The sequence below is a fragment of the Phodopus roborovskii genome, unplaced genomic scaffold (genome assembly GCF_943737965.1).
Source record: "Phodopus roborovskii unplaced genomic scaffold, PHOROB, whole genome shotgun sequence".
NCBI classification, from domain to species: Eukaryota; Metazoa; Chordata; class Mammalia; order Rodentia; family Cricetidae; genus Phodopus; species Phodopus roborovskii.
The window spans coordinates 8,996,320-9,022,295 of NW_026126558.1; the positions used below are offsets into that span (position 1 = coordinate 8,996,320).

Genomic DNA, 25,976 nt, shown 5'->3' on the forward strand with positions numbered 1-25,976 from the left:
AAACAGGGTGGTTCTTAGAGAATGACCATTTGTGACAGCATTGTGGTCAGCCAAGCAGTTTGAGGTCTTGTAACAATTACTGCCCAAGCCAAGCACCAGCAGCTGCGGTCAGCAAGTCCCCAGGACATGGCCTCCCACCCTGGTCAGCCCCTTGGAGGCATATGCCATAAAGAGCTAGGGTAGAAGGGAGCCTGCCTGTCACTCCTAGGAACACTATACCATGCCAGTATGCCTTAGGGGAGGAAACCTACCCATCAAGGAGGCACGGTCTGAGCGTCTGACCCCATCACTGCCCCAGGGCCCCTGGAGGGATGACTGGAGGGCCTTGGAACAGAGCCAAGCTCCAAGCCAAAGCCATGGGGACAGAAAGGCTGCATGTGGGTCTCGTCAGATGGACAAGCCATTCTTGCACGAGAAAACAGCACAAATCTAGAGGGAAGCAAGCTGATAGAAGGAAAGGGTACCATGCAGGGTGGCAGTCTGGGCTGCAGTTGGAATTTTGAAAAACCACGTTGCTATCTGGCCAAGCAGTAGGCCATAAACAAAGAGCTGAACCTGTCAGAGCTGCAGGTTAAGTGCTTTGTTTATGGTGCTGGGGACAGAACCCAGAGCCTAGAACCTTCCAGGCAAGTATTCTACCACACCACATCTTGACAACACACAGGAACTCCAAGCTCTCTGTGCCAGCCACCCTGCAACAGCCGGATCCCGCTCAAGTGGGGGGGGGGATGCTGCAGCTCAGGTGCCGGCTACGCTTACCTGCCCCAGTGCACGGCCAGGTTCTGCCCGTTGGACACCAAGAGGCTGGCAGGCCCATGCTCCCACAGGCACTCCTGTGCCCATGCTGCTGCAGACTTCTCTAGTTCCTCATCCCAAGTCTGCAGGGGAGAGAGACAGCATAGATGTCAGGAGGGCCAGGCAGAAACCCCAGCCCCAGGGCTGTCAGAGCTCTTGGGCCTCTAACAGAAGCTTGTGAGTCCAGCTTATCTTGGTCTCAGTGAGTGTGAAACAGGAGAGGGAATGCAATCAGACACATACAGGACAGGTGAGAGCCCTGATCACCCTCGGGCCATCCTCAGGAGCTGAGAGCCTACCCACACCCTCAGTGCTAGCCCTGGATACATCCTAGTCTCTCCTTGCCTTCCTGCCACAGTCCTGGAGAGTGCCCATCTTATTTCATTTTACAGAACAGATCCGAGGCTGTGAGTAGCCAGGCCATTGGGTCACAGTCAAATACACAGCTAGTCTAGAGCCAGGCTCTGGCTGTAGGTCTGTGGGACCCATTGAGGATACCGGACTCTCCAGGAGCACTATGACATGTTGGGGGGGGAAAATCAGAAATCCAAACACCACACAGCTCCTCAGAGTCACCCCACTTGCTTCCGTTTTAGGGAACAAGACATGTGGGGTGGTGAGGTTTCACCATTCTGTTCCCTCACACCCTTCCCTGCATACAAGTCCACTCTTCCTACTCCTACTTGTGACCACCTCAGTCTTTAGCTTTGGCCACCGCCTTGAGTCCTGTATTGGCCTTTTGGGTTCCCTCCACCTCCTGCTCTCCTCTGCTTGTCACAATATTACCTCAGCCTCTAGAAGCCTGCTGGTGGGGGGTAGGGGTGTTCCTCTGGTCAGCAGCCCCGTGAGGACGAGTTCTTCCTCTGTACACACATACAGCACAGGTGCAATAACTCCACAGAAACCCCAGTTAGCTAAGCCTCTAGGCATACAGAAGGCTGAAAGGTAGAGAAGGGGCCTGGTCTCCCACACTCTCACGTTTACCATACCTCTCTGAGCAGCATGTATGTCAAGGGCCAGGCCCTTCCAGATCATCCTCTCTGAGTCTAGTTCCCCATCTGCAGATTGAGGTTAATACTTCCTGTTCTCCCAGGTTCCCACCAAGGTCCCTCAGGGCTCCACGCTCGCACCTCCAACCCAGTCCTCCATGGCATCTCTGATGGGATGACACACACCCCAGCCACCTGCCCAGGGAGGGCTGCTAGGGCATGGTCCCCCAACAGAAGCTGCCTCTGTCTTGACAAGGAGGTATGAGGGCATTGAAGCTACCATCTACAACAAGGCCTCTCTGAGAAATCGCTGGAGGCCCCATCCATGTGTGAGCTGCACCGGCCACCCTGGGGCTCAGTGTCTGAAAGTTTAAAAGCTACTGAGTAGAGGGTCTAGGCCGGTGGGCAGCAAGTGACCTTGTGGACTATGACCAACCTTTCCCCATCCTCACCCCTACCCCAATTCTGGAAAACCAGCCAAGGGGAATGTTTCTACCTAGGAACTTGGGGACAAATGAGCTCTTCACCTGGCTACCCCAACAGCTTGTAGCAAGAGTTCAGGAGGGATGACTTCTGTCATCCTTGGCAAAGGCCAGGCATCACACAGATCAGATGCAAAAGCACCCAGGACCCAGAATGCCTTTTTATGTTTCTATCCCCACCCCACCCCCAAAAGCACACAGCCACCCCATGGGCTGACATCTTGGAAGAGTGCCCAGCTTTCCTAAGGAAAAAGATGGGGGTTCATACTGTATCCCCCAAAGGTGGCCTTGCTCATGGCCCACATAGCTGGCCACTCATTCCAGACCTTGAGACCATGAAGGACCCATTAGTATCAGAGTAGTCTCTGGAAGAAAATCAGTGGCTGCTTGGTGGAGGAAGTGGGGTTGTGATCTGGGGGACAAGGACAGAAACAGGGCTGAACAGGGAGAGAAGCAAGGCCTTGACTCCACTGAAGGAAAGAGAGAAATGAGGCAGAAAATGTGAGGTAGGAGTGTAGCTCAGTGGGTAGACTGTGGTACTCAGTGGGTAGACTGTGGTACTCAGTGGGTAGAGTGTGGTGCTCAGTGGGTAGACTGTGGTACTCAGTGGGTAGAGTGTGGTACTCAGTGGGTAGACTGTGGTACTCAGTGGGTAGACTGTGGTACTCAGTGGGTAGAGTGTGGTGCTCAGTGGGTAGACTGTGGTACTCAGTGGGTAGAGTGTGGTACTCAGTGGGTAGACTGTGGTACTCAGTGGGTAGAGTATAGTAAGTAACTCAGGGGGTAGAGTGTGGTGCTCAGTGGGTAGAGTGTGGTACTCAGTGGGTAGAGTGTGGTACTCAGTGGGTAGAGTGTGGTACTCAGTGGGTAGACTGTGGTACTCAGTGGGTAGAGTGTGGTACTCAGTGGGTAGAGTGTGGTACTCAGTGGGTAGACTGTGGTACTCAGTGGGTAGAGTGTGGTACTCAGTGGGTAGACTGTGGTACTCAGTGGGTAGAGTATAGTAAGTAACTCAGGGGGTAGAGTGTGGTGCTCAGTGGGTAGAGTGTGGTACTCAGTGGGTAGAGTGTGGTACTCAGTGGGTAGACTGTGGTACTCAGTGGGTAGAGTGTGGTACTCAGTGGGTAGAGTGTGGTACTCAGTGGGTAGACTGTGGTACTCAGTGGGTAGAGTGTGGTACTCAATGGGTAGACTGTGGTACTCAGTGGGTAGACTGTGGTACTCAGTGGGTAGAGTATAGTAAGTAACTCAGGGGGTAGACTATGGTAGCTCAGTGGGTAGACTGTGGTACTCAGTGGGTAGAGTGTGGTACTCAGTGGGTAGACTGTGGTACTCAGTGGGTAGACTGTGGTACTCAGTGGGTAGAGTATAGTAAGTAACTCAGGGGGTAGACTATGGTAGCTCAGGGGGTAGAATGCTTGCCCAGCATAGACGAAACCCTGGGCTCCATCCCAGCACTGCATAAACTGGGCGTGCTGATGAGCACCTGCAATCCTAGCACAAGAGATAGAGGAGAAGATCAGAAGTTCAAGGTCATCATGACTACATGGCAAGTTTGGAGCCAGCCCAAGCAGTCAGAAAGACAGCCATGTGCACCAGTAACATCAACACTTAAGAGGCTGGTGCCTCAATCAGAAGTTGAATCATCCTCAACTACATAGTATGTTCAGGATGGCCTAGCTATAGGAGACCTCTCAAAAAGTCCTAAGATAGTGTGCCAGCCCTTGCTGGCCCTCACCCCTGTGGGCTGCTCACCATGTACTCCATGTTGGAGGCAGAGGGATACACCTGGCCTCGAAGCTTGTTGTGCAGCATAAGGATTTCCTCGCGATCCGACCAGGGGATGGCCCTGCGCACCCGTGAGTGCGGTGAGTGTGGCTCTGCCTGCTGGTACTTGCTCAGCAGCTTCTCCAGGCTTGTGGTGTTAGGGAGGAGAAATGCCTGTGCTCCGCAAACCAGCAGAGCCAGCCCCACTGGGACCATACTACATAGAAGACAGCTCATGGCCCCAAACCTGCAGCCACAGCTAAGGGGAAAGGGCAACCTGGGCTCCTGAGGCAAGGCTGGTCACCGAAGGTTCTGGAAAGAAAAGAGGAAGCAGGATACAGCAAGTTAGACCTAAGTCAGCTATGCCCAACATCACCAAACCAGCATAGGAAGGGCTCTGTGCCTTTAGCCAGTCTCCCCTAGTTTTTGCTCATGCAGAACTGTGTGTGTACCTGTCACATGGACTTGGGACTGTCAGGGGGCAGGGTAAACAGAGGAGGGGAAGAGATGAAAGATGAACCAGAGTTCTAGAGAGATCTGCTGTCCCAGGAGGCAGGACAGGCACAGTGTCCTGAGAAAGCCACAATTCTCACCCCCCACCCTGGTACCCTCTAGGGTCCCAGCTAAGCCTGTGAGACCAAAACCACGACGACCGACTGACAGAGAGGCAGGGATCATCTGCTCTCTAGATGCCAGAGTCAAGCCCTGCCCTGCTCCAAGGGAGGAGCCTCAGGGCCAGAGCCCAGGGGGTCATGGAATGCCCACTGTGTACAAGGGCCCAGCCAGAAAGCACACCAAGAATGTAGAACATTCAGAGGGTCTAAACTCTATCAGATCGATTACACCACTATATAGGTACATCTCCAGCTGCACAGAGTCAGTCAAAGGGACACACCAAAACATGTCATTGCTTGTCCACCCTGGGATCATGGCAATGCCCCACCTGTGTTACTTTGTGCTTGAGTAGCATGAAGGGTAGGGCCAAAAGGCCCAAAGCATCAATTGTCATGTGACACTACTGTGATCAACCAGATGAAAACCTAGGCCTAACTAAAGTAGACACAATCAAAGTGCAATCAGTAGTGGGAATGGTAATTGATTGATGATGAAAAGGGAAAACGGGATGGAAAATTATACAGCAGGTAAAAGGAGCCAATAGGGTTATGCTTTGATCTTAATAAATATAGCATGGTGATAAGTTTAAAAACAACTGGTAGAAGATGGTACAAATAATGCTATGTGTATGTCTGAAATGTGAGTTTGGGCTGCAGCTCAGTGGGACCACCAGGATGCCTTGCATTTTTAAATATGGAAAAAGATTAACAGACAGAGATGAACACACACATGAACACACACGTACACATGTATACACACACATACAGACACAAACACACATACAAATATACATATACATACATACACACATATACACACAAAGACATATACACATAACACATGTACACTTGTACACACGAGTACAGATCCAAATGCAAAATATACACATCATGTTATAAATAAGCATTTTTTTTAATTGCTTATTTGTGGTGGCATACACCTTTAATCCCAGAATTTGGGAGGCAGAGGCAGGTGGATCTCTGTGAGTTTGAGGCCAGCCTGATCTGCATAGTGAGCTCTAGGACAGCCAGGACTGTTATACAGAGAAACCCTGTCTTGAAAAAACAAAATGAAATAAAGAGATCAGACACAAACACAAGCAGAGGGACAAGCAAGGGAGAACACAGGGAGCTAGTGCCACCTGCAAGCTAGGGGAGGCCTCGGGAGGAACCAGCCCCACCCACAGCTCCATCTTTGTCTCCTGGTTAACATGTGACCTGTGGGGCCAGGCCACAGCAGAGCAACTACACACCAGGCAATACAGGAGCAAGAAGAGCTGTGTCTCATGTGTTGCTGGGCTATAGCTGTAAGGAGCAAGAGGAAGGGAGGAAGACAAGAGCCTGAGGGACCTGGTGCCTGCTGTCAAAGCAGTAAGCCACAAGTATGGGGCACAGGGACATGTCCAACATCCCAGCCTGTGAGGACCATTCCCCATTCACTGCCCAAGCAGCTGCATCAAAACTAGGGTCAGGGCCAGATACGGCAGCACATTCCTGGATTCTAAGACCAGAAGATCACAAGGTCAAGGCCAGCCTATGTGTTAAGTTAGAGGCCAGCCTACACAACTTGGCAAGATCTTATGTCTTATCTTATTAAAAGGGGTTGGAGAAATGGCTCACTAGTTAAGAACACTTGCTGCTCTTGCAGAAGATGCAAGCTCGATTCTAGCACCGATATGCTCACTTACACTCAATTATAAACTCCAGCTCCAGGTGATCTGATGCCCTCTTCTGACCTCCAAGGACACAGGCATGTTCAGGGTACACAAACATATGCAAAGGCAAAACACTCATATACATAAGCAAATCTATTTTCATTAAAAAATTTGAAAGGGTTAGAATGCATGGGACCAAGCTCATTCATTGGCACTGCATTTGTGTGTCTGCCTTTTCTACTATTTTAATTTGTGTGTGATATGTGTTTGCCATGGGGTGCACAAGAAGATTCCATGGCAACTTGCTGGAATCGATGTGGGTCCCAGGAGTCAAACGTAGGTCATCAGGCTTGGAGGCAAGCACCTTTAACCACTTACTAAGTCACCTAACTGGCCCAAAAACCTTTTGTGAAGGAGGCATACATGCTGTCAAGGATGTCCAGAGCTTAGCAATGACTGAACTGATCCTGACAGAGGCATAGCAGCTTCTAGAAGGGGCCCTGCACTTTTCTAGTTTCCATCTGAGCACCTGGCTACCATGGCTCTCCATTACAAAGAGCTGTGGTCCAATGGTTCCATTCTACAAATGGGACAGAGCTTGAGTTAAGATGACTGCCCAACATTGGATAGCCAGAGACAGGAGCTAGGGCTAGAGAGGTGTTTGCTGTTTCATGACACTGTCTAGAAGGACTTCCCTTTGACTGGAGAATACCAGTGTACCCCACTAAAGGACACCCAAAAGCATAGCATCAAGACCTGGCTCTGGGGTTCTGGCACTCTGTCCTGCCTCCTGGGAAGGGTGCTGGGTGAGGATTCTGTAGGTGAAGACTCCCTAATGTGTCATCCCAGAGCAATGAACAAATCCTCTGGGACACTCATCCAGGACCCCTCCTTGGCAAACATACACAGTACCATCTGTGCTGTGTCCTTGACACACTGTGTGAGCTGTCCTCTCCAGCTGCAGCCACATCCTCATTTTCCTTAACCTTTCAGCTGGTCACAGTGGGGAACTGGGCCCCAGCTCCCCCAGTTTCTGGGATAAGGCCCACATTCCTGGCCTATTCTCTCTCATTTGATTCTCCTTGGCCTCACCAAATTCAATACCCTTGCTTCTTTTCTTTTCTGCATATGGTGTGCATGGGTAAATATGCATGTCCCTACATGTTTGCATGTACGCCTACAGGTGTGCACATGCATTTGCGAAGGTTGATGTTGATCACCTTGTCTACAGAGACAGATTCTCCCATTGTTTTGTCTAGTCATTTCAGCCAGCTTGCTCCTGGTGTTCCGCCTCTATCTCCTGCATGCTGGTATTACAGGTGGCTGCCACACCTCCACACCCACCCGAGTTTTATAGCAGTTCTAGCAATCTGAACCCTGGTCCTAACACTTGCACAGGGATTTGGTTACACACTGAGCCATCCCTCTGACTCTCAACACCATTCCTAGAGGAGCCTCCCCCTACCAACCTCTGAACCTCTGACACTCCATCACTCACCAACTTGGACTGCCCCCCCCCCATGGGCTGCAGGGCCACACAGCCAAGAGGGTCTGTGCAAGACGGTGTTCTCTTTTGCTCGAGTTACAGACCAGAACTCAGGAGACCCCAGGTAGCTAAAGTATCTAGCTCCAACAAGAACAAGGCAAGAGGGGTACAGGAAGTTTGGGAAATGCTCTTGGATCCCAGGGTCAATGGTGAGATTCAGATTGTGAAATTGACTCTGCCAGTGTGCCTACATTCCTAGAGCTGTGGCACGCACTGGGGCAGGACTGTGGACAGGTCTGCAGCCCCATTTTACAGCAGACAATGCTGAGTCCTGTATGCAATAAAAGTCTTGGGAGTCTGGGTGGCCAGTTGGAGGGAGAACAAAGACTGGAAACCCAGCTTCCTGAAGGCTTGACGACAATGCAGCTGCCATCATACTAGTCTTCCAGTGACCCCACCAGTCCCAGATGGCACTTGATGCCATTTAGAGGTCTAAAAGCTGTTTTGTTGAAAAGCTAGCAAAGCCCCAGTGCAGGGAAGATTGTTGCATCATGTGGCCCAGCTGCTCTGTGTTTGGGGAAGCCTGCCAAGAAGATGTCAGAACTAAGACACCAGCTGCCGCGGCGCAGCCTCTGCACATGCTGTTCCTACAGCCCAGCCCCTGACCCCAGAGTGCCCGCTGCCAAACCCGCCAGTGAACCTCTGCTCACTATGGGCTCCCCTTCCTGGAAAGCCTTGTGGGAATTAATCACTCCGCAGACCTGTCAGCCTACTCACCACCAAGTCCCAGAGTCTGTCTGACACAACTCTGCTCAATAAATATTTATGGAATGAATGGGGAGGGGCACGGCTCCACTGTTCTGAATCAGGGGAGCCATATAAGGACTGTGGTCCTTGGTGGCCTCTGTTGGCTGCATCTTGGGCTTTCAGGGAAACTGAACCTGGGTTCGATCCCTGATATTGCCCCCTCACCAGCTGTGTGGCCTCAGACAGAGCATTCAGCTTCTCTGGGATGCATCGACATATATGGAGAGGTACTCTAAGCCCCAAAGATCTGGCTGATAGAAATATTGAGTTAGTCCTAGTGGAAATGGCAATACAACAGGCTTTCAGAGACTCGGACTAGGGCTCTTGGAGCTAAGAGGACGACAGGTCTCCCTGCAACTGTTACTTCAAAGTCTCACCTTTGCCTTAGCCAAATAGACCTTAAAATACTGTTAGACGTCTCACACTCGGGAGGAATGAAGCCTCGGGCCACTTGACTCAGGTGTAATCTCAGGATGGCCTTTAGCCGGGGCTACTGGATTTCTGGGGAAGAAGTTCCCAGGACATCAGGTCAGAGGGTCAGTGTCAACCTCTGGCTAGAAACCACCCAGACAACTGTGCATGGATAGGAAGCTTGTCATCCTTCTGAGGGCCTCTGTGTCACAGGCCTGTCTATCTTGGAGCTAGCCCCCAGTACTGGGTCTGCACTATGCACCTCTCCTGCTGGCTGCCCACAATGAGCTTCTTATGTGTTGGACACTCAAGCAAATAGCCTGTTCTGCAGCACTCACCCATCCCATTGGTGTACACGTCTCACTGTGGCCAGTTTCAAGCCACCAACCCATGTAAGTCTAAAGACAGTGTCTGTAGGAAAAGCCACTGTAATTGCCCCCTGGCCATCCGCCACCTCAGGGCACAGTCAGAGCCAGACGCAGTTCCAAAGGTCTCAGCCATAACACCCTGCTGCCTTTGGTTCAAATGTGACTTCCTTTATCCAGTCTGTATGAACTAGCCTTAATGGAGGTTCTGTTTTGTGGTTTGTGACCTATCAGAAAATTGAGCTCTCAGTCTCCACAAGCTGATGTGCTAGCCCTGGCACACCAAAGACTAGTGAGTCCACATCCACAGCAATGAGCTGGCCAAGGCGTGTCAAGTGGGGATGGCCCAGCAGTGTACGCTGCCTTCATTCCTGGAATCTCATGTGTCATCATCTCCACAATGGAAGGGTCTAATTTTATGAGCCCATTTCACGGAGGAGGAAACTAAAGACAGTAAACAAGAATAGTAAACAGCCTGGCCACAGTCATAGAGAGAGGCCTGAGGGACAGGGTCAATTTACTCCTTACACTTCAGCCTCCCATCTGTCCATCTCACCCAGGTAGCAACTGCTCCACTGCCCCACATTGGTGCGATGCCCCAGCCTGGAGCCCTATTCACTGGATGGCCACTGACCCCACACAGCCAGCGTCTCTGGCTCTGCTCCTCCTCAAATCTAACAAAGAGAGCACTTACATCTGAGTAAGAAGCCAAGGATGGATCAGAGTCATACCCACAAACCACCCAGAAATCCCGGGAATGAAGTGTGGCTGGGAGGAGGGACACCCTCACCCCACTTCCAAGCAGCTATCCCAGAGCTGAGCAGGGAACATCCCGTTACAGATGCCTGGGTAAGAAGCAGACAGCAGGCTTTAGCATCTCCCCTCCTCACTGGGTCCTGTCTGCTTTTTGACAGGATCAAGGTCAGACCCAAGGGAGGTGACAGGCTGGCTCAAACCCTGCTGGCCACCCCACACCACCCAAGCTCCCCATACCTAGGTGCAAGCCACCAGAGTACTCTCCCTCACAGCATCTTGTGTCCTCAGTGCCCCCAGAGACACAGTCCTTAGGGAATTTGTGGGACAAATTCATAATAAACACAATATGCTAAGCCAATTTGATGGGGGGGGGTGTGCAGTGCTGGGAATCAAGTTCAAGGCCTCCCTCATGGTAGTCAAGCACTCTACCACTGAGCTACATCTCTGGCCTTCTTTTCACTTTTTATTTTGAATGACGATCTCAATAAGATGCCTAGGCTGGTCTTGAACTTGTGATCTTCTTATCTCAGTCTTGGATTCAAGGCCTAAAATATTATGCTAGACTAATTCGGGACATAACTAATACTAAATCAACAAACACTTAAGCCACTTTGTACTAAAACCAAGCATGTTTTGTGCAGGCCAACGTAATATTTTTAAGCCAAATTAAGTGCCTAGATAATAAATTAGTGTATTCTTAAAATAACCCATGCATAAGTCCTAAGCCTGACTTCCTTCTGTTGATGTGTGAAGGAAGGTTTCTCTGGCAACACTTCACATCAAACTCTGGATTAAGAAAGAGAGCCCTCCACCTCAATGGAAAAGGAAAGGACTGGCGCCAGAGTCATGAGCAGCGTGAGAAAAATGGCTGAGTCAGGCCTGAGTTCAAACCCTACTCTCTGACAGAGCTGAGGGCTACCCAGAGGGTCATCACCTTTCCACACCTCTGGTTCCTCAGGGCTATGGCAAGGCTGGACCGGGATGGGTGCAAAGGCCACATGAATCAATGCGTGTCTGGCCAGCACCCACCGCATCTCTTTCTGTGTTCCTTTCTGGTGAATCTTGAACCCCGTGTGGCCTTTACTCTGAGACACAGGCTGTAACCTGGACTATTCACACAACTGCACTGCAATGCCTCAGGAAGGTGGAACAGCTTCAGCAAAGCAGAGAAAGGACCTGAACACAGAGTTACCTCTGAAGGGCTCCACAGACTCCAGGAAGTCCTGGGACCCTGCCCAGGAAGGGAGTTAAAATGTAGCTAACACTGGCACTGGGAGCTAGGCTAGAAAAGGCACTGAAGAGCTGCAGAAGTGGCCCCTATAGCTGGGATGGATGAAGGATGAAGGATGAAGGCATAGAGGCAATGCCACCTGCACGTACCAAAGTCATAGGCAGCAAGGGCCAGGCAGCCAGCTTTGAAGGCCACTATGAGGAGTCCTGCCTTCTGCCTAATGCTCAGGGGAGCCTCTGCAGGAAGTTAAGTGCTGGGTGAGGTCTGGCTTAACTCTGAAAGCCTGTCCATGTGCAGTGGACCAGCAGTGCCTCACCTTTGCGTGTGGTACAAAGCCAACCAGACTCTGAGGATTAACACACACAGTTCCTTTATGTGAAGTTCAAACCCAGCCTGCACCATTAGAAGTCTGGAAATGGTTACCCTAGGGGTGGGGGTGACGGGAGGGCCTGAGAGACCTCCATTGGCTTGTCTGGGCTCTGTAGCCTCATCTGGGAGGAGATTTACCTAACAGCAGATGAGTGATGGTCCATCGTCTCTTAGATGTTGAGCTTCAATGAAAGCTGGGTTTAAGTCTGAAATTGCTCAGACTGTTTGAAGGGTAAATTATAAGAGGCATGAATGGCCACTCGAAAACCGCACAGAAGAAAATTGCACCCACCCCTGTCTGGCCCCTCAAGAATCTCAGGCCCTGACAGCCCTGAAAAGTAAACGGAGAGGAAGGAGTCCAGATAAGGGCCAACCAGGCAGCATAGAACCTCACCCAGACAGGGCTGGGTTCATCTCCTAGCTGGCAGGGCACTTTGTCCCACACTGCCAAGGTCCTGATGAAAATATCTCTTGGTGCTAGCCAGGCTGCCAAGGTCCTGGAAATAAATAGTGTGTTCAGCCATGCAGGAGACAGCCAGGATGTGTGGGAGCTGTGTGTGTGTGAGTGTGTATGTGTGTGTGTGTGTGTGTGGTGATAATGCTACTTGTTGCAAATATGCCTGGAGAGAGAGAGAGAGAGAGAGAGACAGAGAGAGAGAGAGAGTGTGTGTGTGTGTGTGTGTGTGTGTTGATGCCCTTCAGGGTCATATATATTATTTGTTTATTTACATTTTTGAAATAGAGTTTCTCACTGGCCTATGACTTGCAGATTCAGCTAGGCTAGAAGGCCAGTAAGCCACAGCGCTGGGATCCCAGGCACATGCCACACCCAGGTCTTCGGGCTTGTACAGCAAACCCTTTGCCAACTGAACTGTCTCCACAGCCTTGCAGCTGGAGTGGCTCTTGGTTGGTGCAGGATTGACTCCAGAGCAGGTAAGTAGACCTGGTACTCAGAGCCATTGCACACACTCTGGAGTGATGCCAATATCCTTGGGACACTTGCTGGGGCTCCAGAGCATCTGGAATCAGCCTTGGGCATGGAGCAACACCAGGCAATGCATGGAGCACCACAGGCAGGGGCATGCTTCCCAAGAAAGGTTTGGGCTTTGGCTTATTGGTTGCTACTAAACCAGGCCTCCCATGTGCTATATGGCTAAGGGGAACCCCAGCCCCAAACACCCTCTTCCTTGGCTTGGGGTTACAGGAATGTTTCAGCATCCAAGCTCCTCCAGAGGCAGGAAAATTAGCAGATTCAAAGCCATCCTGAGCTACATAGCAATACCTGTTTCAAAGACGAGAACAGATTGTCAGCCTCACTCCTGGTTCATTTCTGGGATGAGACCTGGTCACCTATGTTTCTATTGCAGTCACAAGGGTTGCTGCTGGTCTGGAGATCCCATAGGGAATCACTGTTCTAAAGAGTCCACCTGTCCCCTCCTTCCCTACCTTTGGTTTTGTTCTATTATTTGCTTGGGACAGGATCTTCACATAGCCCAGGCTAGCCTCAAACACATTATGTAGTTGAGGATGACCTTAAAGTTCCTGATCCTCCTACCTCCATCTTTAGCACTAGGATTAGAGGTGTGTGTCACCATGCCCTATTTATGGGGTGCTGGGAATGGAGCCCAAAGCTCCAGGCATTCTAGGCAAGTGCTCTACTAACTGAGTACACCTTCCCCTACCTTAACTCAACATTTCCCAGACCCCAACACTTCCAGAGTTTGGTGCATCTTCCTTTCTACTTTCCTGCCCAATCCTAGAATGTTCTTCATATTTCATGTAGGAAGGATTGCTTTGAGCGTTTCAAGAAATTTACATCTTCAAGTCATTTTCTACTCCTTACACTCATGAAGAATGATGAATTCTGCTAGGAAGAGTCATTGGGAACAAAATCAGACCAGAGCAAACATACACTGGCCACAGGTCATCTGGGTACAGCACAGGCCAGAGGTCAGTTGTAGAGTGCTTGCTCTTTGTTGGCAAAGGAGGTCAAGGCATGACATGGTGTGATGTACAGAGGGTACTTTTACTACCCTTTCCTGTAAGCACAGAGCTCCAGAAAACCCCATGAGTAGTCCTCATAGTCCCAGAGTTCCTGGAGTACCCTTACTTTGGCAACACAGCTTATTCTAGAAAAAAAAGCTATATCCCAGGACAAATGCCTCCATTTCCTTCATGACTTGCTCCTACATAGTGGTTGCTTAGTTGCACAACCCATGATGGCTACCTGCTCTCTTAAAACCCTGCTACCCTGAGCTGACTCTCTACCCTGGCCATTCCCACCCCAGGCCTGTGGACCCGTGCAGAGCTCTGCCTGGTGCAGTCAGTGACTCCCCTCAGCCCACTTTCTCTTTTCCCTGCAGCTGAAACATGTTCTCTTTGGTCTGGTGTCCTGGCCCACTCCACGAAGGGTCAGAAGACACAGGCTCGATGCCAGCTCCAAGTCCTCGAGAGCAAGTGGAACTCTTCCTGACCAAAAGAATTTTGGGACAGGGTTAGCTTTGAGATCTCTGGCCTACAAGCAAAATGGAAGCATGGCTGCTTTTTCATCTGGAATGTCACCATTCAGCATCAAAACATGCCACATTCCAGAAACTGGATTGAAAATGTTGGCTTTCATAGTTTTTAAGGTTTTTTATTTTTTATGATGGTCCAGAAGTTGCAAAATCCCTCATTAGGCCTTTCCCCCCAATTTTGTGGGTTTTTCCTAAGCTGACGCAGCACTGGAGGCCAAGCAACTCTCCCTCTGGCTGGATCATCATGTCCCCATGGCCTGGAAAGGGGGGTGTCTGCCCGAAAATACCACAGTTGCAATCTGGGGGTGGGGAGCAGAGCAGGGCTCCCCCAGGGCAATGTCTCAGACAGGACTCTCAGTGGGTTGCTGTGACTCAGGACCAAGACGTCAGCCCTGCCACAAAACTTCAGGCCACAGTGTCTGTCTGTACCCACCACGGAAGAGCTCACTGCCATGGGTAAGAGCAGCCAAGCTTATGATGCTTCCTCAGGGAGGATGAAGGAGTCAGCTTTTTCACCGTTAGACATCCAAGGACCACATGACCTGCTGTCCCCTCTGCATACGTAGCCACAGAACCATATGCACAGTGTTCCCAAAATACTAAGCAGGGCATTTATAGAAGTATGAGAAGAAAAATGTGCTCTACAGAGGATAGGATCTACAACTCAGAGGTAGAGCAGGTACCTGCCTAAAATCCCTCAGTGAGGGGCTGGGGTGTGGCTCACTCACAGAGCACTGGCCTTGCATGCCTTATTCCCTCCCCAGACAAAAATGATCCATGGTGGTGGTACACTTATAATCCAAGCAATGAGAGGATTGACCATCCTGGACTACATCATGAGTTCCAGCCAGTCATGGCTACACAGTGAGACCCATCTAAAAACCAAAAAGAAAGAAAATTCCATAGAGAAACCGTCACTTTACACACTGAAAAAGGAAATAGCAGCTAAACCAGGTGTGATGGTACATGGCTTTAATCTCAGCACTTGGGCGGCAGGCAGTCTCTGAGTTCAAGACCAGCCTGGTCTACAGAGCACATTTCAGGTCAACCAAAGCTGCATTGTAAATCACTGTCTCAAAAAATGCAGTAAAAATACTCAAAAATATGCTACCAAATGGATGGATCTTGCAAACACCCAGGCACAAAGACCACACGCTGCAGGGTTCTACCTGTGAGAAATGTCCACAATGAGAGAATGTCCAAAGACACCATGAGATGAGCAGTGATAGTGCTAGAAGAGAAGCCTGAGGCACAACTGCTTGTAGACACAGGAAGTTGAGAATGTTCTGGAATTAGATTATTTCATTGGCCATACAACAGTGCCAATATACTAAATGCCCTCAGCTGTGCACTTTAAGATGGTAAGTTTTTGGAAGGCAGTTTAGAAAGAGCACTTGCTGATCTTGCTGAGGATTCAGGTTTGGTTCCCAGAACCTTTATTGGATGATTCACAAGCATCCATAACACCAGTTCTGGGGGATCTGATGCCTATCTGCCCCCCTTGGGAGATACAGTCATGTGCACAAACCCACACGCAGACAAACATACATATAAAAATGAGTAAATAAGGGGATAGAGGGGTGGCTTAGTGGTTAAGAGCGTTGGCGGTTCTTCCAGAGGACCTGGGTACAATTCCCAGCACCCACACGGCAGCTCACAGCTGTCTGTAACTCCAGTTCCAGGGGATCTGCACATAAAATAAAGTTAAATAAATTCTAAAAAGAAAAATAACCTAAATAAGTATTTTTAAAATTTAGTACATTGTGGGGCAATGAGCTGACTCCATGGGTAAAGGTGCTTGTGCCAAGCCGGAAAACCTAAATTTAATCTCTTCCTTGGAACTACAATAATAAAAGGAAATATGGAGTCTATAAGCTGCCCTCTGACTTCTACACATGCACCATAGCACATACATACTACATACATGCACACATACATACTCAACAAATAAATATGATTTTTAAATTAAAAAAATGTGATAAATTTTATGTTTGTGTATTGTATACTTTTTCAAGAAAACAAACAGAACATTGAAAACCCTGGACTCAGTACCTAGTCATGTGATTGCCCTTGTCTGCTCTGGAGCAGGATGCTCTGTAGGGGACGTTATAAAGTGTCCTCACTCCCTAGCTGAAGGAACTCTGCAATAAGTGAAATGCGGTTACCCTTCCTGAAGAGCCATCAAGCCATCAACCGTCTTGACTGACGCTCTGCACATCTGGGACTCATCAAATGCAATGAGTTTTTAAAAAAAAAAAAATTTAAGCTTCCAGTTCCCAGAGTAGCAGACACAGAGGCACCTCCCCTATGCACAAATTACACTAGTGACAGAAAAGAGACTCACGCCAGCTCCCACAAGGCCAAGGTCAGCACCAGGGTCCTGCCTGTAGATACTCCCAGTGTAGTCCATGAAAGAAGGATGAGAGCTTTGAAGGGCCTCACAATCCCCTTAGTCCACCTAGGTCTTCCCTTTGCTCCTGCAGATCAACCCTGCCCTTCTGCAGCAGAGCAGCCAGGATCTGGGAGCATCACTGATTCAGGTCACCGGGCAAGTATTCCAGCGTACTGACCACACCCTGGTAAAGAGCCCTGTCAGTGCGGCCCCTTCTTGCCCTACCCCCACCCCACCTACCTGGGGTCAGGCACCTGGAGATGCTAAAAGCACTGTATGGCATGAGAGAAGCACTGTGGCACACTGTGCTGTGACAGTCACATTTGTCACTTGGTAAAGCACTTTCCTCTGAACTTTGCAGGTTGGGGTGGGGGGAGGTGCAACTAGAGGCACAGAACTCCCTGGGTCCAGCTGATTCATGCTCTGCACATGTGTGAGCTTTAAGCATCAGTCAGTGGAGCATGCCCACCCACAGGCAGTCTGAGGTATTGCTCAAGGAAGTCCAGGACATAGCAGGTCACAGATGTCCCAGGGAAGTGTCAGATGCCAACCTTATCGTAACTGTTGTACTGCCATTCCCTCTAAGATTCAGAACTTCCCTCTTCATTTCTCCTGTCTTTTCTAGCTGTAGTCTACCCCCCCCCCCCCGTGAAGGTCAGGTGGAGAAGAAAGGCAGCAATGGACAGAGAGTTGTCTTTTAAAAGGCAGGACCTAGCCGGGGATTGGTGGCACAAGCCTTTAGTCCCAGCACTCGGGAGGCAGAGGCAGGCGGATCTCTGTGAGTTCCAGGCCAGCCTGGTCTACAAAGCGAGTTCCAGGACTGGCTCCAAAACAATACAGAGAAATCCTGTCTCAAAAAAAAAAAAAAAAAAACAAGCAAACAAACAAAAAAGGGCAGAACCTATAAATCATGCATGTTCACATCTAGACCCAGGCCCCCCTAAGATGGTAATATCACAAGCCACACTCCACCTCCATCCTGGGGCAGGACTCTGAGCTATCATGAACCCAGGTCCCCTGGCACAGTCCCCAGCATAGGTAATAAAGCTTCACACCTGTCACTCCTCCCGGTGTGGGAGATGGTGGCAGAAGCAGAATGTCAGATACATGCTACACGTCTCTAGCACATCCCTCCCTTATGTTGGACAGGGGGAATGGTCTAGCCTTGTTCTACAGAGCTGTCAGACTCCAGACCTGTGTGGAGTGCAGATCATCCAGAAAGTAGGCCTACCCTACTTCACCAGAACAGGGAGTCCAAGGCTAACAGTGAACATTCAGAACCCACTCTTGACTCCAGGAGAGCCAGACATCCAGACAACCTCTCACACAGTCTTAGTCACCCTAGCAACCCACCTTTCCCTGGAAAGATGGCCAGTTCAAATTGGACTGCAGCAGCAGGCATCTGGTGCTGAGTCTGTATACATGCCATAAGGAGCTGGCCTTGGCTTTCCTCATCCGGGGTAGCCAACCTCCTAAGCTCCTGGGGCCAGCTCTTCTGAGAGGAGAAGTTGTTATTTAAGATGCCCACTCTAGCCAAAAACAAAAACAAAACAAAACAAAAACAAAAAACAAAAAACAAAAAACACCCTGGAATATGTTCCCTAAGATATTCTCTAGAATAGCTGTCTGTAATCACGATACTCGGGAAACTGAAACAGGAGGATTCATTCGATTTGGAGGCCAGCCTGCACTATCCCTGTACACATCCACGTGAGGCATTGGAAGCAGTCAGAAGTGGGTTCCAGTTTTGTCTCTACTGGGACAGCTCATATTACCTCCCTGGCCCCTCCATACTTTTAACTGAAATAGGAGGAGGAAACCTCCTCACTGACAGCCTATTGCTAATGAAACTGTAAAACTGTAAAGGGGCGTGGCTCCGTAATTTGGGACAAGAGGAACTTGCCCCTGTGATCACCTGGACCCTATCCACACAGGCTGAAACACCCCTTTAACAAAACCATGCCATCAACGTTCCAGCTATCAACGCCCACCGACAACACACTATCTCACCAAATGGTTGGCAAATAGTACTGGGAGAGAGCAAAAGAGCGCGAAGCTGCCTGCAGCCAGGCTGGGGAATCCCGGCACTTCAGCTTCCTAACTGTGAGTCAGTCCCAGCCCAAGGCTTCGTGGCTGAGCTTCAGCTTCTTCATCTGAAAAGGGCTTTGTAGGAGAAGCTCGTTAGAGCGCCAGCACGCAGCCCTGAAGCACCGCATCTGCCCTAGTCAGTGAAAAGGCGTCGCAAAAGACAGAAAGATGGTACATCTCAGCTAAGGCAGGGGAATGACTGAGAGTTCAAGGACAGCCTGGGCTCGTGGACAGATACTTTCTCATACAAACAAAAGAAGTGTGGGACCAAGTCCCTCTCACCTGCGCGGAACCCTGGCCTCAACGTGGGCAGAGCTGGGCGAGCAGATTGTGGAGCTGGGACCCTGCGGATGCTGGGCGCTGCGAGTGGGTCTCCAGGACTCTGCGCGCTGCCCCAAGTACTCGCTTGGTACTGCTTGGGCCACGCCCCCAAGCCCACAGGCAGCGCGGATTGGGCTGCCCCCGCCGGCCCCGCCCCTCCCTGCTGCCTTCGGGCGGGAGGAAGCGCTGAGGACCACAGTGTTCAAGGAGCGTGCGGCCCCTAGCCGTGACCATAAAAGTCGTTTTCATTGAGTGCTTTGGGTGCTCAGCGGGCTGGGCACTTTCGGCCAGGCGGTGGCCCACGGACCCCACCCGGCTCTGCACTCAAGTGGAGGATGGGACAGACCACCGAGTAGCGCGTGCAGAACCTGAGTGTGCGTATTTTTCTGCCACTGCCGGTTCTCAGGCTAGGAGATAGAAATACAGGATCTCCGTGTTCCCAGCATTTCACTTCATGTGGAGAGAGTGCCTGCCTCCTCAGAGGCCCTGGGGCAGGTTCCAGTAAGCTTAGTACCATATGCCTCAGGGCGTTTGGCACCTACTTGGGGCAAATATTCAGAGGTCAGAATCTGGGAAACTAGGCATAGTTGATTCTCAAACCCTTAATGGGCCAGAAGGGCTAAGACTACTTACTCTCAATCACATAAGTGGAGCTGGAAAAGACGACCCGTCCACTAAGAGGCTGGCATTACCCCCCTAGTCGTTAAGGCCTCCCACTAAATCCTCCACAAACACTGTCAGGAGCAGGTACAGATCTGGCATCTCAGATCTGGGGTTCTCAGGGACCTAGACATGTTGGGGAACCTGAACATGATGCAACTCTCTGCAAAGATTCAGGTATATGCTAATATCTTTCTTTTTTTTTATTTTGTTTTGTGGTGTGTTGTTTTTGAGACAGGGTTTCTCTGTGTGTAGCCCTAGCTGTAGACCAGGTTGGCCCCGGACTCAGAGATCTGCCTGCCTCTGCCTCTAAAGCAAGTATCCTGGGATTAAAGGACAGAGCCACCAGCACCCTGCATGTTTTTTCTTTTTAATTTCCTTCCTTTCTGCTCTCAGTTTTGGAAGGATCATGGTCTGAGCTGCACTCACTCATCCAGTACTCAGTAAGCAGGTAAGTACCTGCTGCTATGTGCTGGACTCTCTTCCAAATATACCAGAGGAGTCAGCGCTGAGTAAGAGGTTTCAGAACAGCCCTCTGTGGGACCTGGGAGAAGGCCAATGGGAGCAGAGCTGCATTCCTGTGCTGCTCTGAGGGGCCGAGGACCCCAGTCTGAACACCCTCAGACAGTGGTGCTGTTGCCACACCCCCGTTTTCCCAAATGAAGAGACTGACCAGCCCAGAGATCCCTGGGCACATGCCTGAGTCACAGGCTTCTGTGATCATGCCCACTCTGCTGCCATTGCCTATGACCACTAAGCCTTGGATGCAGAGGAACAGGATAAACTGGGTCCTAGTTCCATACCCAGCCAGGAACTGGAAGTGATGAAGGACAGGGTTCTTCTGGAGGCCCAACATTTGCGTAGGAGGGGCTTATCAGTATTAAGAAGTCCCAGGCTCTGGTGGGCCCCACCACACCTTCCTACTGATGCTCTTCATGGTAACTTTGTAAGGTTCCTTGATGGCATGGAGTAGCTCTTAGTAGGACACCCCTCCCCACCAAAGCATCCTACAAGTCTGTCATCTTCAGGTCAAATTACCATGCTAAGTCTTTCTTGGTCTGGCCATCCATGCACCAGCTCCAGAACCTTCTGCTCTCACTCAGTTTTGCTTTTGCCTTCCCTCTGGCTTTCTCACCTAACCTGCCCCCTTTCTCCTCCTTCCTCCACCAAAAATCATTTCTGTATATCAGGAGCTATGCACAGGGCAGCTTCTGGTCAGCTTCTCACAGCCCGATGGAAAGTGACACAGGTTGGTGAAGATACTGTCCAGGGTCACCGGGTTGTCCATTTGTGGGGCTGGCATCCCACCCCAGGTACCCTGTGCTAGAGCCCCTACTATGCCTTAGTGTATCTCCTCAATATTTCTGCATTGAGACCTAACTTCCCAGGGAAGATATGGGACGCAGTTGGGATGCAATGAAATGTCCCCCTTTTTGGCAGCTTCACCTCCCAAGCTCCATTGTGTACAACCCCATCAGCCAGTGGCACTTTGTCCTAGGAGCCCAAATGAACCCATGACTTTGGCCTCTAAGTGGCTGGAGAAGATTAGAGAGTCTATATTTATACAAGATGAACACATTGGATACTTCAGAACTATTTCATTTCTTGTCAGTATATCAGGGAAGCTAAACAAATTCCTCAAATGGAATGTAACAGTTAGTACTGCTGTGTAACAAATTGTCCTATACCACAGTGGCTTGGCTAGGGGTGCTCCAGTTGCATAATGGTTATTTATTGCTAATGATATATGTGTGTATTCATATGTACATGTTTTGATACCCAGTATTATAATTATGATGCACACACACGGCATATTTAACAGCCCCTCCCTTTATGGCCTATACTGTACTAGGTGGGAGAACCTGGGAAGATACAGTTGGGTCCTTCCTTAGGACCCCTCCTTAGCTGCAGACTAGACACTGAGAACAGCATTCAATACTGGCTGTCGAGTGGGAGGGGGCCGGCTGTGTGGCTGGCTCTAGTGGCTCTATCCAGCCTTTCCAGTGGACAGTGGTCACACTTTTCCTGAGGTGCCCAACTCCCTCTAAAGCAAGTATCCTGGAGAGCCAGGTGACTTGGGAGGCCTTCGATGACCTGGTGTCAGTGATATGCCTCTCTGTGTTGCTGAAACCACAGAGTCTAATCAGCTTCAAGGAGAGAGGCACAGACTGCAGCCCTACACAAGTGGAAATGAAAAAGTTTACAGAGTTCTTAGAAAAACCTCTGCAGATAACCAGGCACCATGCAGGCACCAGACCAGACCAGGCAGCTAAAAACAGGCTGCCATTCCTAAGGGCTGAGCATGCTCATCACCTAGGAACCACAGGCTTAAGCTGCAGTCCTCATCACATGCCCCAGCTGTGTGTCTTTGCTCAAGTCACCCAACCTCTCTGAGCTGCTTCCCAGACAGGAACACCCATGGGACAAATGGTGCCTTAGCTTGCTGGCTAGCATCACCCTGAGCCAGTGAGTTCAAACCCCAGCAGGTCCTATCTGTTGCCTCGAGAATGCTTGGAACTTCTGTGTTCAAGGCCCCGTCTGTCCAATAGAGACCATTGCAGATACACACCCCTGTTCTTAAATTATTAAATGGTTAATGTGGAAATCACTGCTGGAGCATAATGACACCTAACATAGGTGCCAAGGCCACAAGAAGTTCAGCTCTGATCAACTTTCCCCTCATTTTGCAATCTCCGGTAGTAATTTCTTTAAAAGGGAAAAAAGAAAACTTAGAACTTTTGTATTTGAATAATGGTAATGTAGGCGTTAAGGATGCCTGGGAGGTTCTAGAAGAGAAAGGGCCAAGATGCTTGTAGTTGTCCCTGGGGGAGGGATGGCCCAGAGACATCCTGGGAAATCCTAGTAGGAGTGCCCTTGTGACTTGGGAGAGGGCTGGGTTCTGGGGAGGTTGAGACAAACGGGAAAGTCCTTCCAGGCCTGAGGAAGTGGTACCTAGAAAGATCTGCTCAGGATTAAAGGGGTATGTGGGGCCACCCTGAGCCCATTCTCCCTTCCCGAGAACCAAGTGGGATGATGAGGGGCCACACAGGCGGCAAGATGAAAGTGGCCAGTGGTCCAATGACCTGATCCTTCAGTGTGAAGACGCAGGCTCTCCTGACCCTGTGTCGGTCTCTGGCTGCTGGCTCACATCCCACTTGGAGTTCTTGTTCACTGCTATTTTTATCAGTTTGTGAGCTGGACACAGAGCACCAAGGCCAGGGAACGCCACTGCTCCCTGGTTTCTGTGCACCAGCGAGCAGCTGAAGAACGTCACCAGGCCGCAACTGCGTCAAAGACCACTAATGATCAGCGTTAAAGAGACACGGGGTACCACTTTGTGATGGGCACAGCTCAGGAAGAGCATCCAAGGTGGTGAGACGGTGACCCTCTGTGTCACGGTCCCCCTTCCTCTGCATGAGACGCGCCTTGGCTGGGTGGAGAGGAGGGTACATGTGGGCTCCACAGCTCTCACTCTGGGACAGGAACTCTGAGGACACTGGGGCCAAGATCCTGTGAAATCCGTTTCAAATGCCAGAACCCTTCACGTAAGCTTCACAATGGGGCTACAGGGAGGACAGAGAGTCACAAGGAGCCCCAGCCCACCGAGGCACTCCGAGGTGGTCCCAGACAGGTCCCAGAAGCTCTGAAATCCTTTCAGATTCAGAAATTTAAATCAGGGAGGGGAGAGAATTAAGAGGCAGAGTCATCAGGGGTTAGAACAGAGGCCTTCCAAAATGGACCAAGGAGAAAGAAGGCTCACTCCATTTGCCATTAGGAGCGAGGACAGAACAACAAGGCATCTCAGAAGCAGCATGCAGCCCCCGGCAAACAGCCTTGCCCTTATCCTTGCTCTACCTTAGAACTGCGAGTGAAATGTATGTGGCTGTCTGCGGGCCAGGAGTGGATGGAGTTCAGTGGTAGAGCACTTGCCTAGCATGCCTGAGGTCCTTGGTTCAATTCTTAGCACCATAAAAAGTTGTAATTAAAAATAAAAATAAACTTCTGGGGCCTGGAGAGATAGTTCAGAGATTAAGAGTATTTGCTGCTCTTGTAGAAGACCTGAGTTCTGTTCCCAGCACCCACATCATTGTGTGGCTCTCAAAAATACCTGTAATTCTAGTTCCAGGGGCATCTGATGCCCTCTTCTGGTCTCAGTGGGTACCTGCACACAAGCACGAGAAGACACAGACACATACATTAATAATAACTTTAATATTTTTAAGTGTCTAGTCTCTGCTGTTTTTATTTTAGCAGCACAAACAGTAGAGGACAACCCATGTGGAGATTGGAGGACCGTGTGGGTTCCCAAGGACTGACCTCAAGTCATCAGCTTGGTGGCAAGCCCCCTTAACCTCTGAGCCATCTCATTAGCCCTGGGATTTTGCCTCAAAAAAGAGGAGGTGACATGGCCTTCATTGCTTCCCAAATACCTGTAATACATATGTGAGGGCTGAAGCAGAGCAGCCACACTGGTCCATGAGGTGCTAGGAAACTAGAAGTCATAAAGAGGGGTCATAAATCCCTGACTTCTTCTTCTTCTTCTTCTTCTTCTTCTTCTTCTTCTTCTTCTTCTTCTTCTTCTTCTTCTTCTTCTTCTTCTTCTTCTTCTTCTTCTTCTTCTTCTTTTGTGCTTATAGCATGTAGAGTGTTGTGGTCAAACAAAGGAGAGTAAATGTTTACCCCTAGTTCTGTGGAAAGGAAGGGGAGATTTTCTTACCCAATGTGACTAATCCTGATATACTTTTAAAAGAGAGAGTGAGCTGGGGTGTGGCTCAGTCTGGAAAGTGTCAAGTGTACGTGAAATTGGGTTTGATCTTCAGCACCAAGTAGACCATTTGTGCTGCCAAACCCCTGTAATCTCAGCACCTGAGAGGCTGAAGCAGGTGGATCTCCATGACTTTGAAGCCAGCTTGGAGTCCTTGAGTTCAAGGACAGCCTGGGCTGCAAAGTGAGATCCTGTCTTCAAAAAAAGTGGTAATTGGGGCTAGAGAGATGGTTCAGTTGTTAAGAGCACTTGTTACTCTTGCAGAGGACCCAGGTTTGTTCCTAGCACCAATGTGGCAGCTTGCATCACCTATAACCCCAAGTTCAGTGGGTTTGATACCCTTTTCTGGCTTCTGTGGCATCCACACACCTTACCTACACACACACACACACACACACACACACACACACACACGTATGTGCGTGTATGCGTAAGCAAAAACTCTCTCTGTGTGTGTGTGTGTGTGTGTGTGTGTGTGTGTGTGTGTGTGTGTATTGGGTTTTTGAGGGTTTCTATGTGTAGCCCTGGCTGTCCTGGAACTTACATAGAGCCACCCACTTCTGTCTTCTGAATGCTGGGATTAAAGGCATGTGCCACTACCATCTGCAACTTATAAATCCTTTTTTAAAAATTGTCTTGTGTTTGAACAGTGTTTTTCTTTTCCTGTTTCTGTGTTTTCTCTTTGACTCCTCAGTCCCTGTTTCTGTCCTCAGGGGAAAATCACTAAACGGAAATCTGATTGTATCTCCACAGAGAAGGGTGGTAGCTTGGGAAATCCCAGGCTCCTACCTCATGCTGCCTCTGGCCATTCACCTGGCACAACTTCAATTCCCACAACAGATGCACTTGGATTCACATCCCCACAAGCTCCCCATTCCGGCTTTTGAGCCTCAACACCTGTCCGGTGTCCCGTTTAGGCAGAGTCCACTGGAAGGTGCTCCAGGGTGGGCCTCTCTGGCCAGCCAGCATGGTGGTTGCTGCCCTGCCTGGGACTAGGAGGAGGCATTGCTGGGAAAGAGGGGGGCCTGGGTTGCACAATGAATTCTAGGTTATAGACCTGAACCTGTAATCCTGCAGCTCTGCCTTGGGTCCCATCTTCAACCCTAGTGTATGAGCCAGGTCTACTAACTGATCAGCAGGAGCACTTCCCACCCAGGCTTAGGGTGGAAAGGAAATGCCTCCCTCAAGCTGCCTGCAAAGAATCAGTTCCCAGGTCCTTGGAGACAGTTTGGTCACTTCCAGACTCAAGACAATGACTAAGCCTTGTGCCCCCTCTCACCCCACCCTCATCTAGAAAATGGACAGAGTAATAGTATGCGCTTCCCAGAAACATGGTTTACACTTAGGCGATAACCACTCACAGGGAAGATTGTACCTCCCGAACTAAAGGAAGGCAGGAGGTGGGGACATGTAATTAGGTTTGTGATACACGGTTCCCCAGCTTTTTTTTTTTTTTTTTGCCTGTTGTCCAGGCTGACACCAGCTTCTGCAGAACCAAATATAAAAC

The 25,976-nt window shown here is 50.0% G+C and overlaps 1 protein-coding gene across 1 annotated transcript in view; it reads right to left on the reverse strand.

The window, feature by feature from the left end:
* The window catches only part of Crispld2 (cysteine rich secretory protein LCCL domain containing 2), a 55,531-nt gene extending 36,486 nt beyond the window's left edge, over positions 1-19,045 (reverse strand). The window contains exons 1-3 of the mRNA XM_051201585.1: positions 19,006-19,045; positions 4,022-4,345; positions 760-878 (exon numbers count right to left, since the gene is read on the reverse strand). Coding sequence (XP_051057542.1) covers positions 760-878; positions 4,022-4,270 — 368 coding nt within the window. The 5' untranslated portion in view covers positions 4,271-4,345; positions 19,006-19,045. The remainder of the gene's footprint in view (positions 1-759; positions 879-4,021; positions 4,346-19,005) is intronic.
* Positions 19,046-25,976: the final 6,931 nt, after the last annotated feature.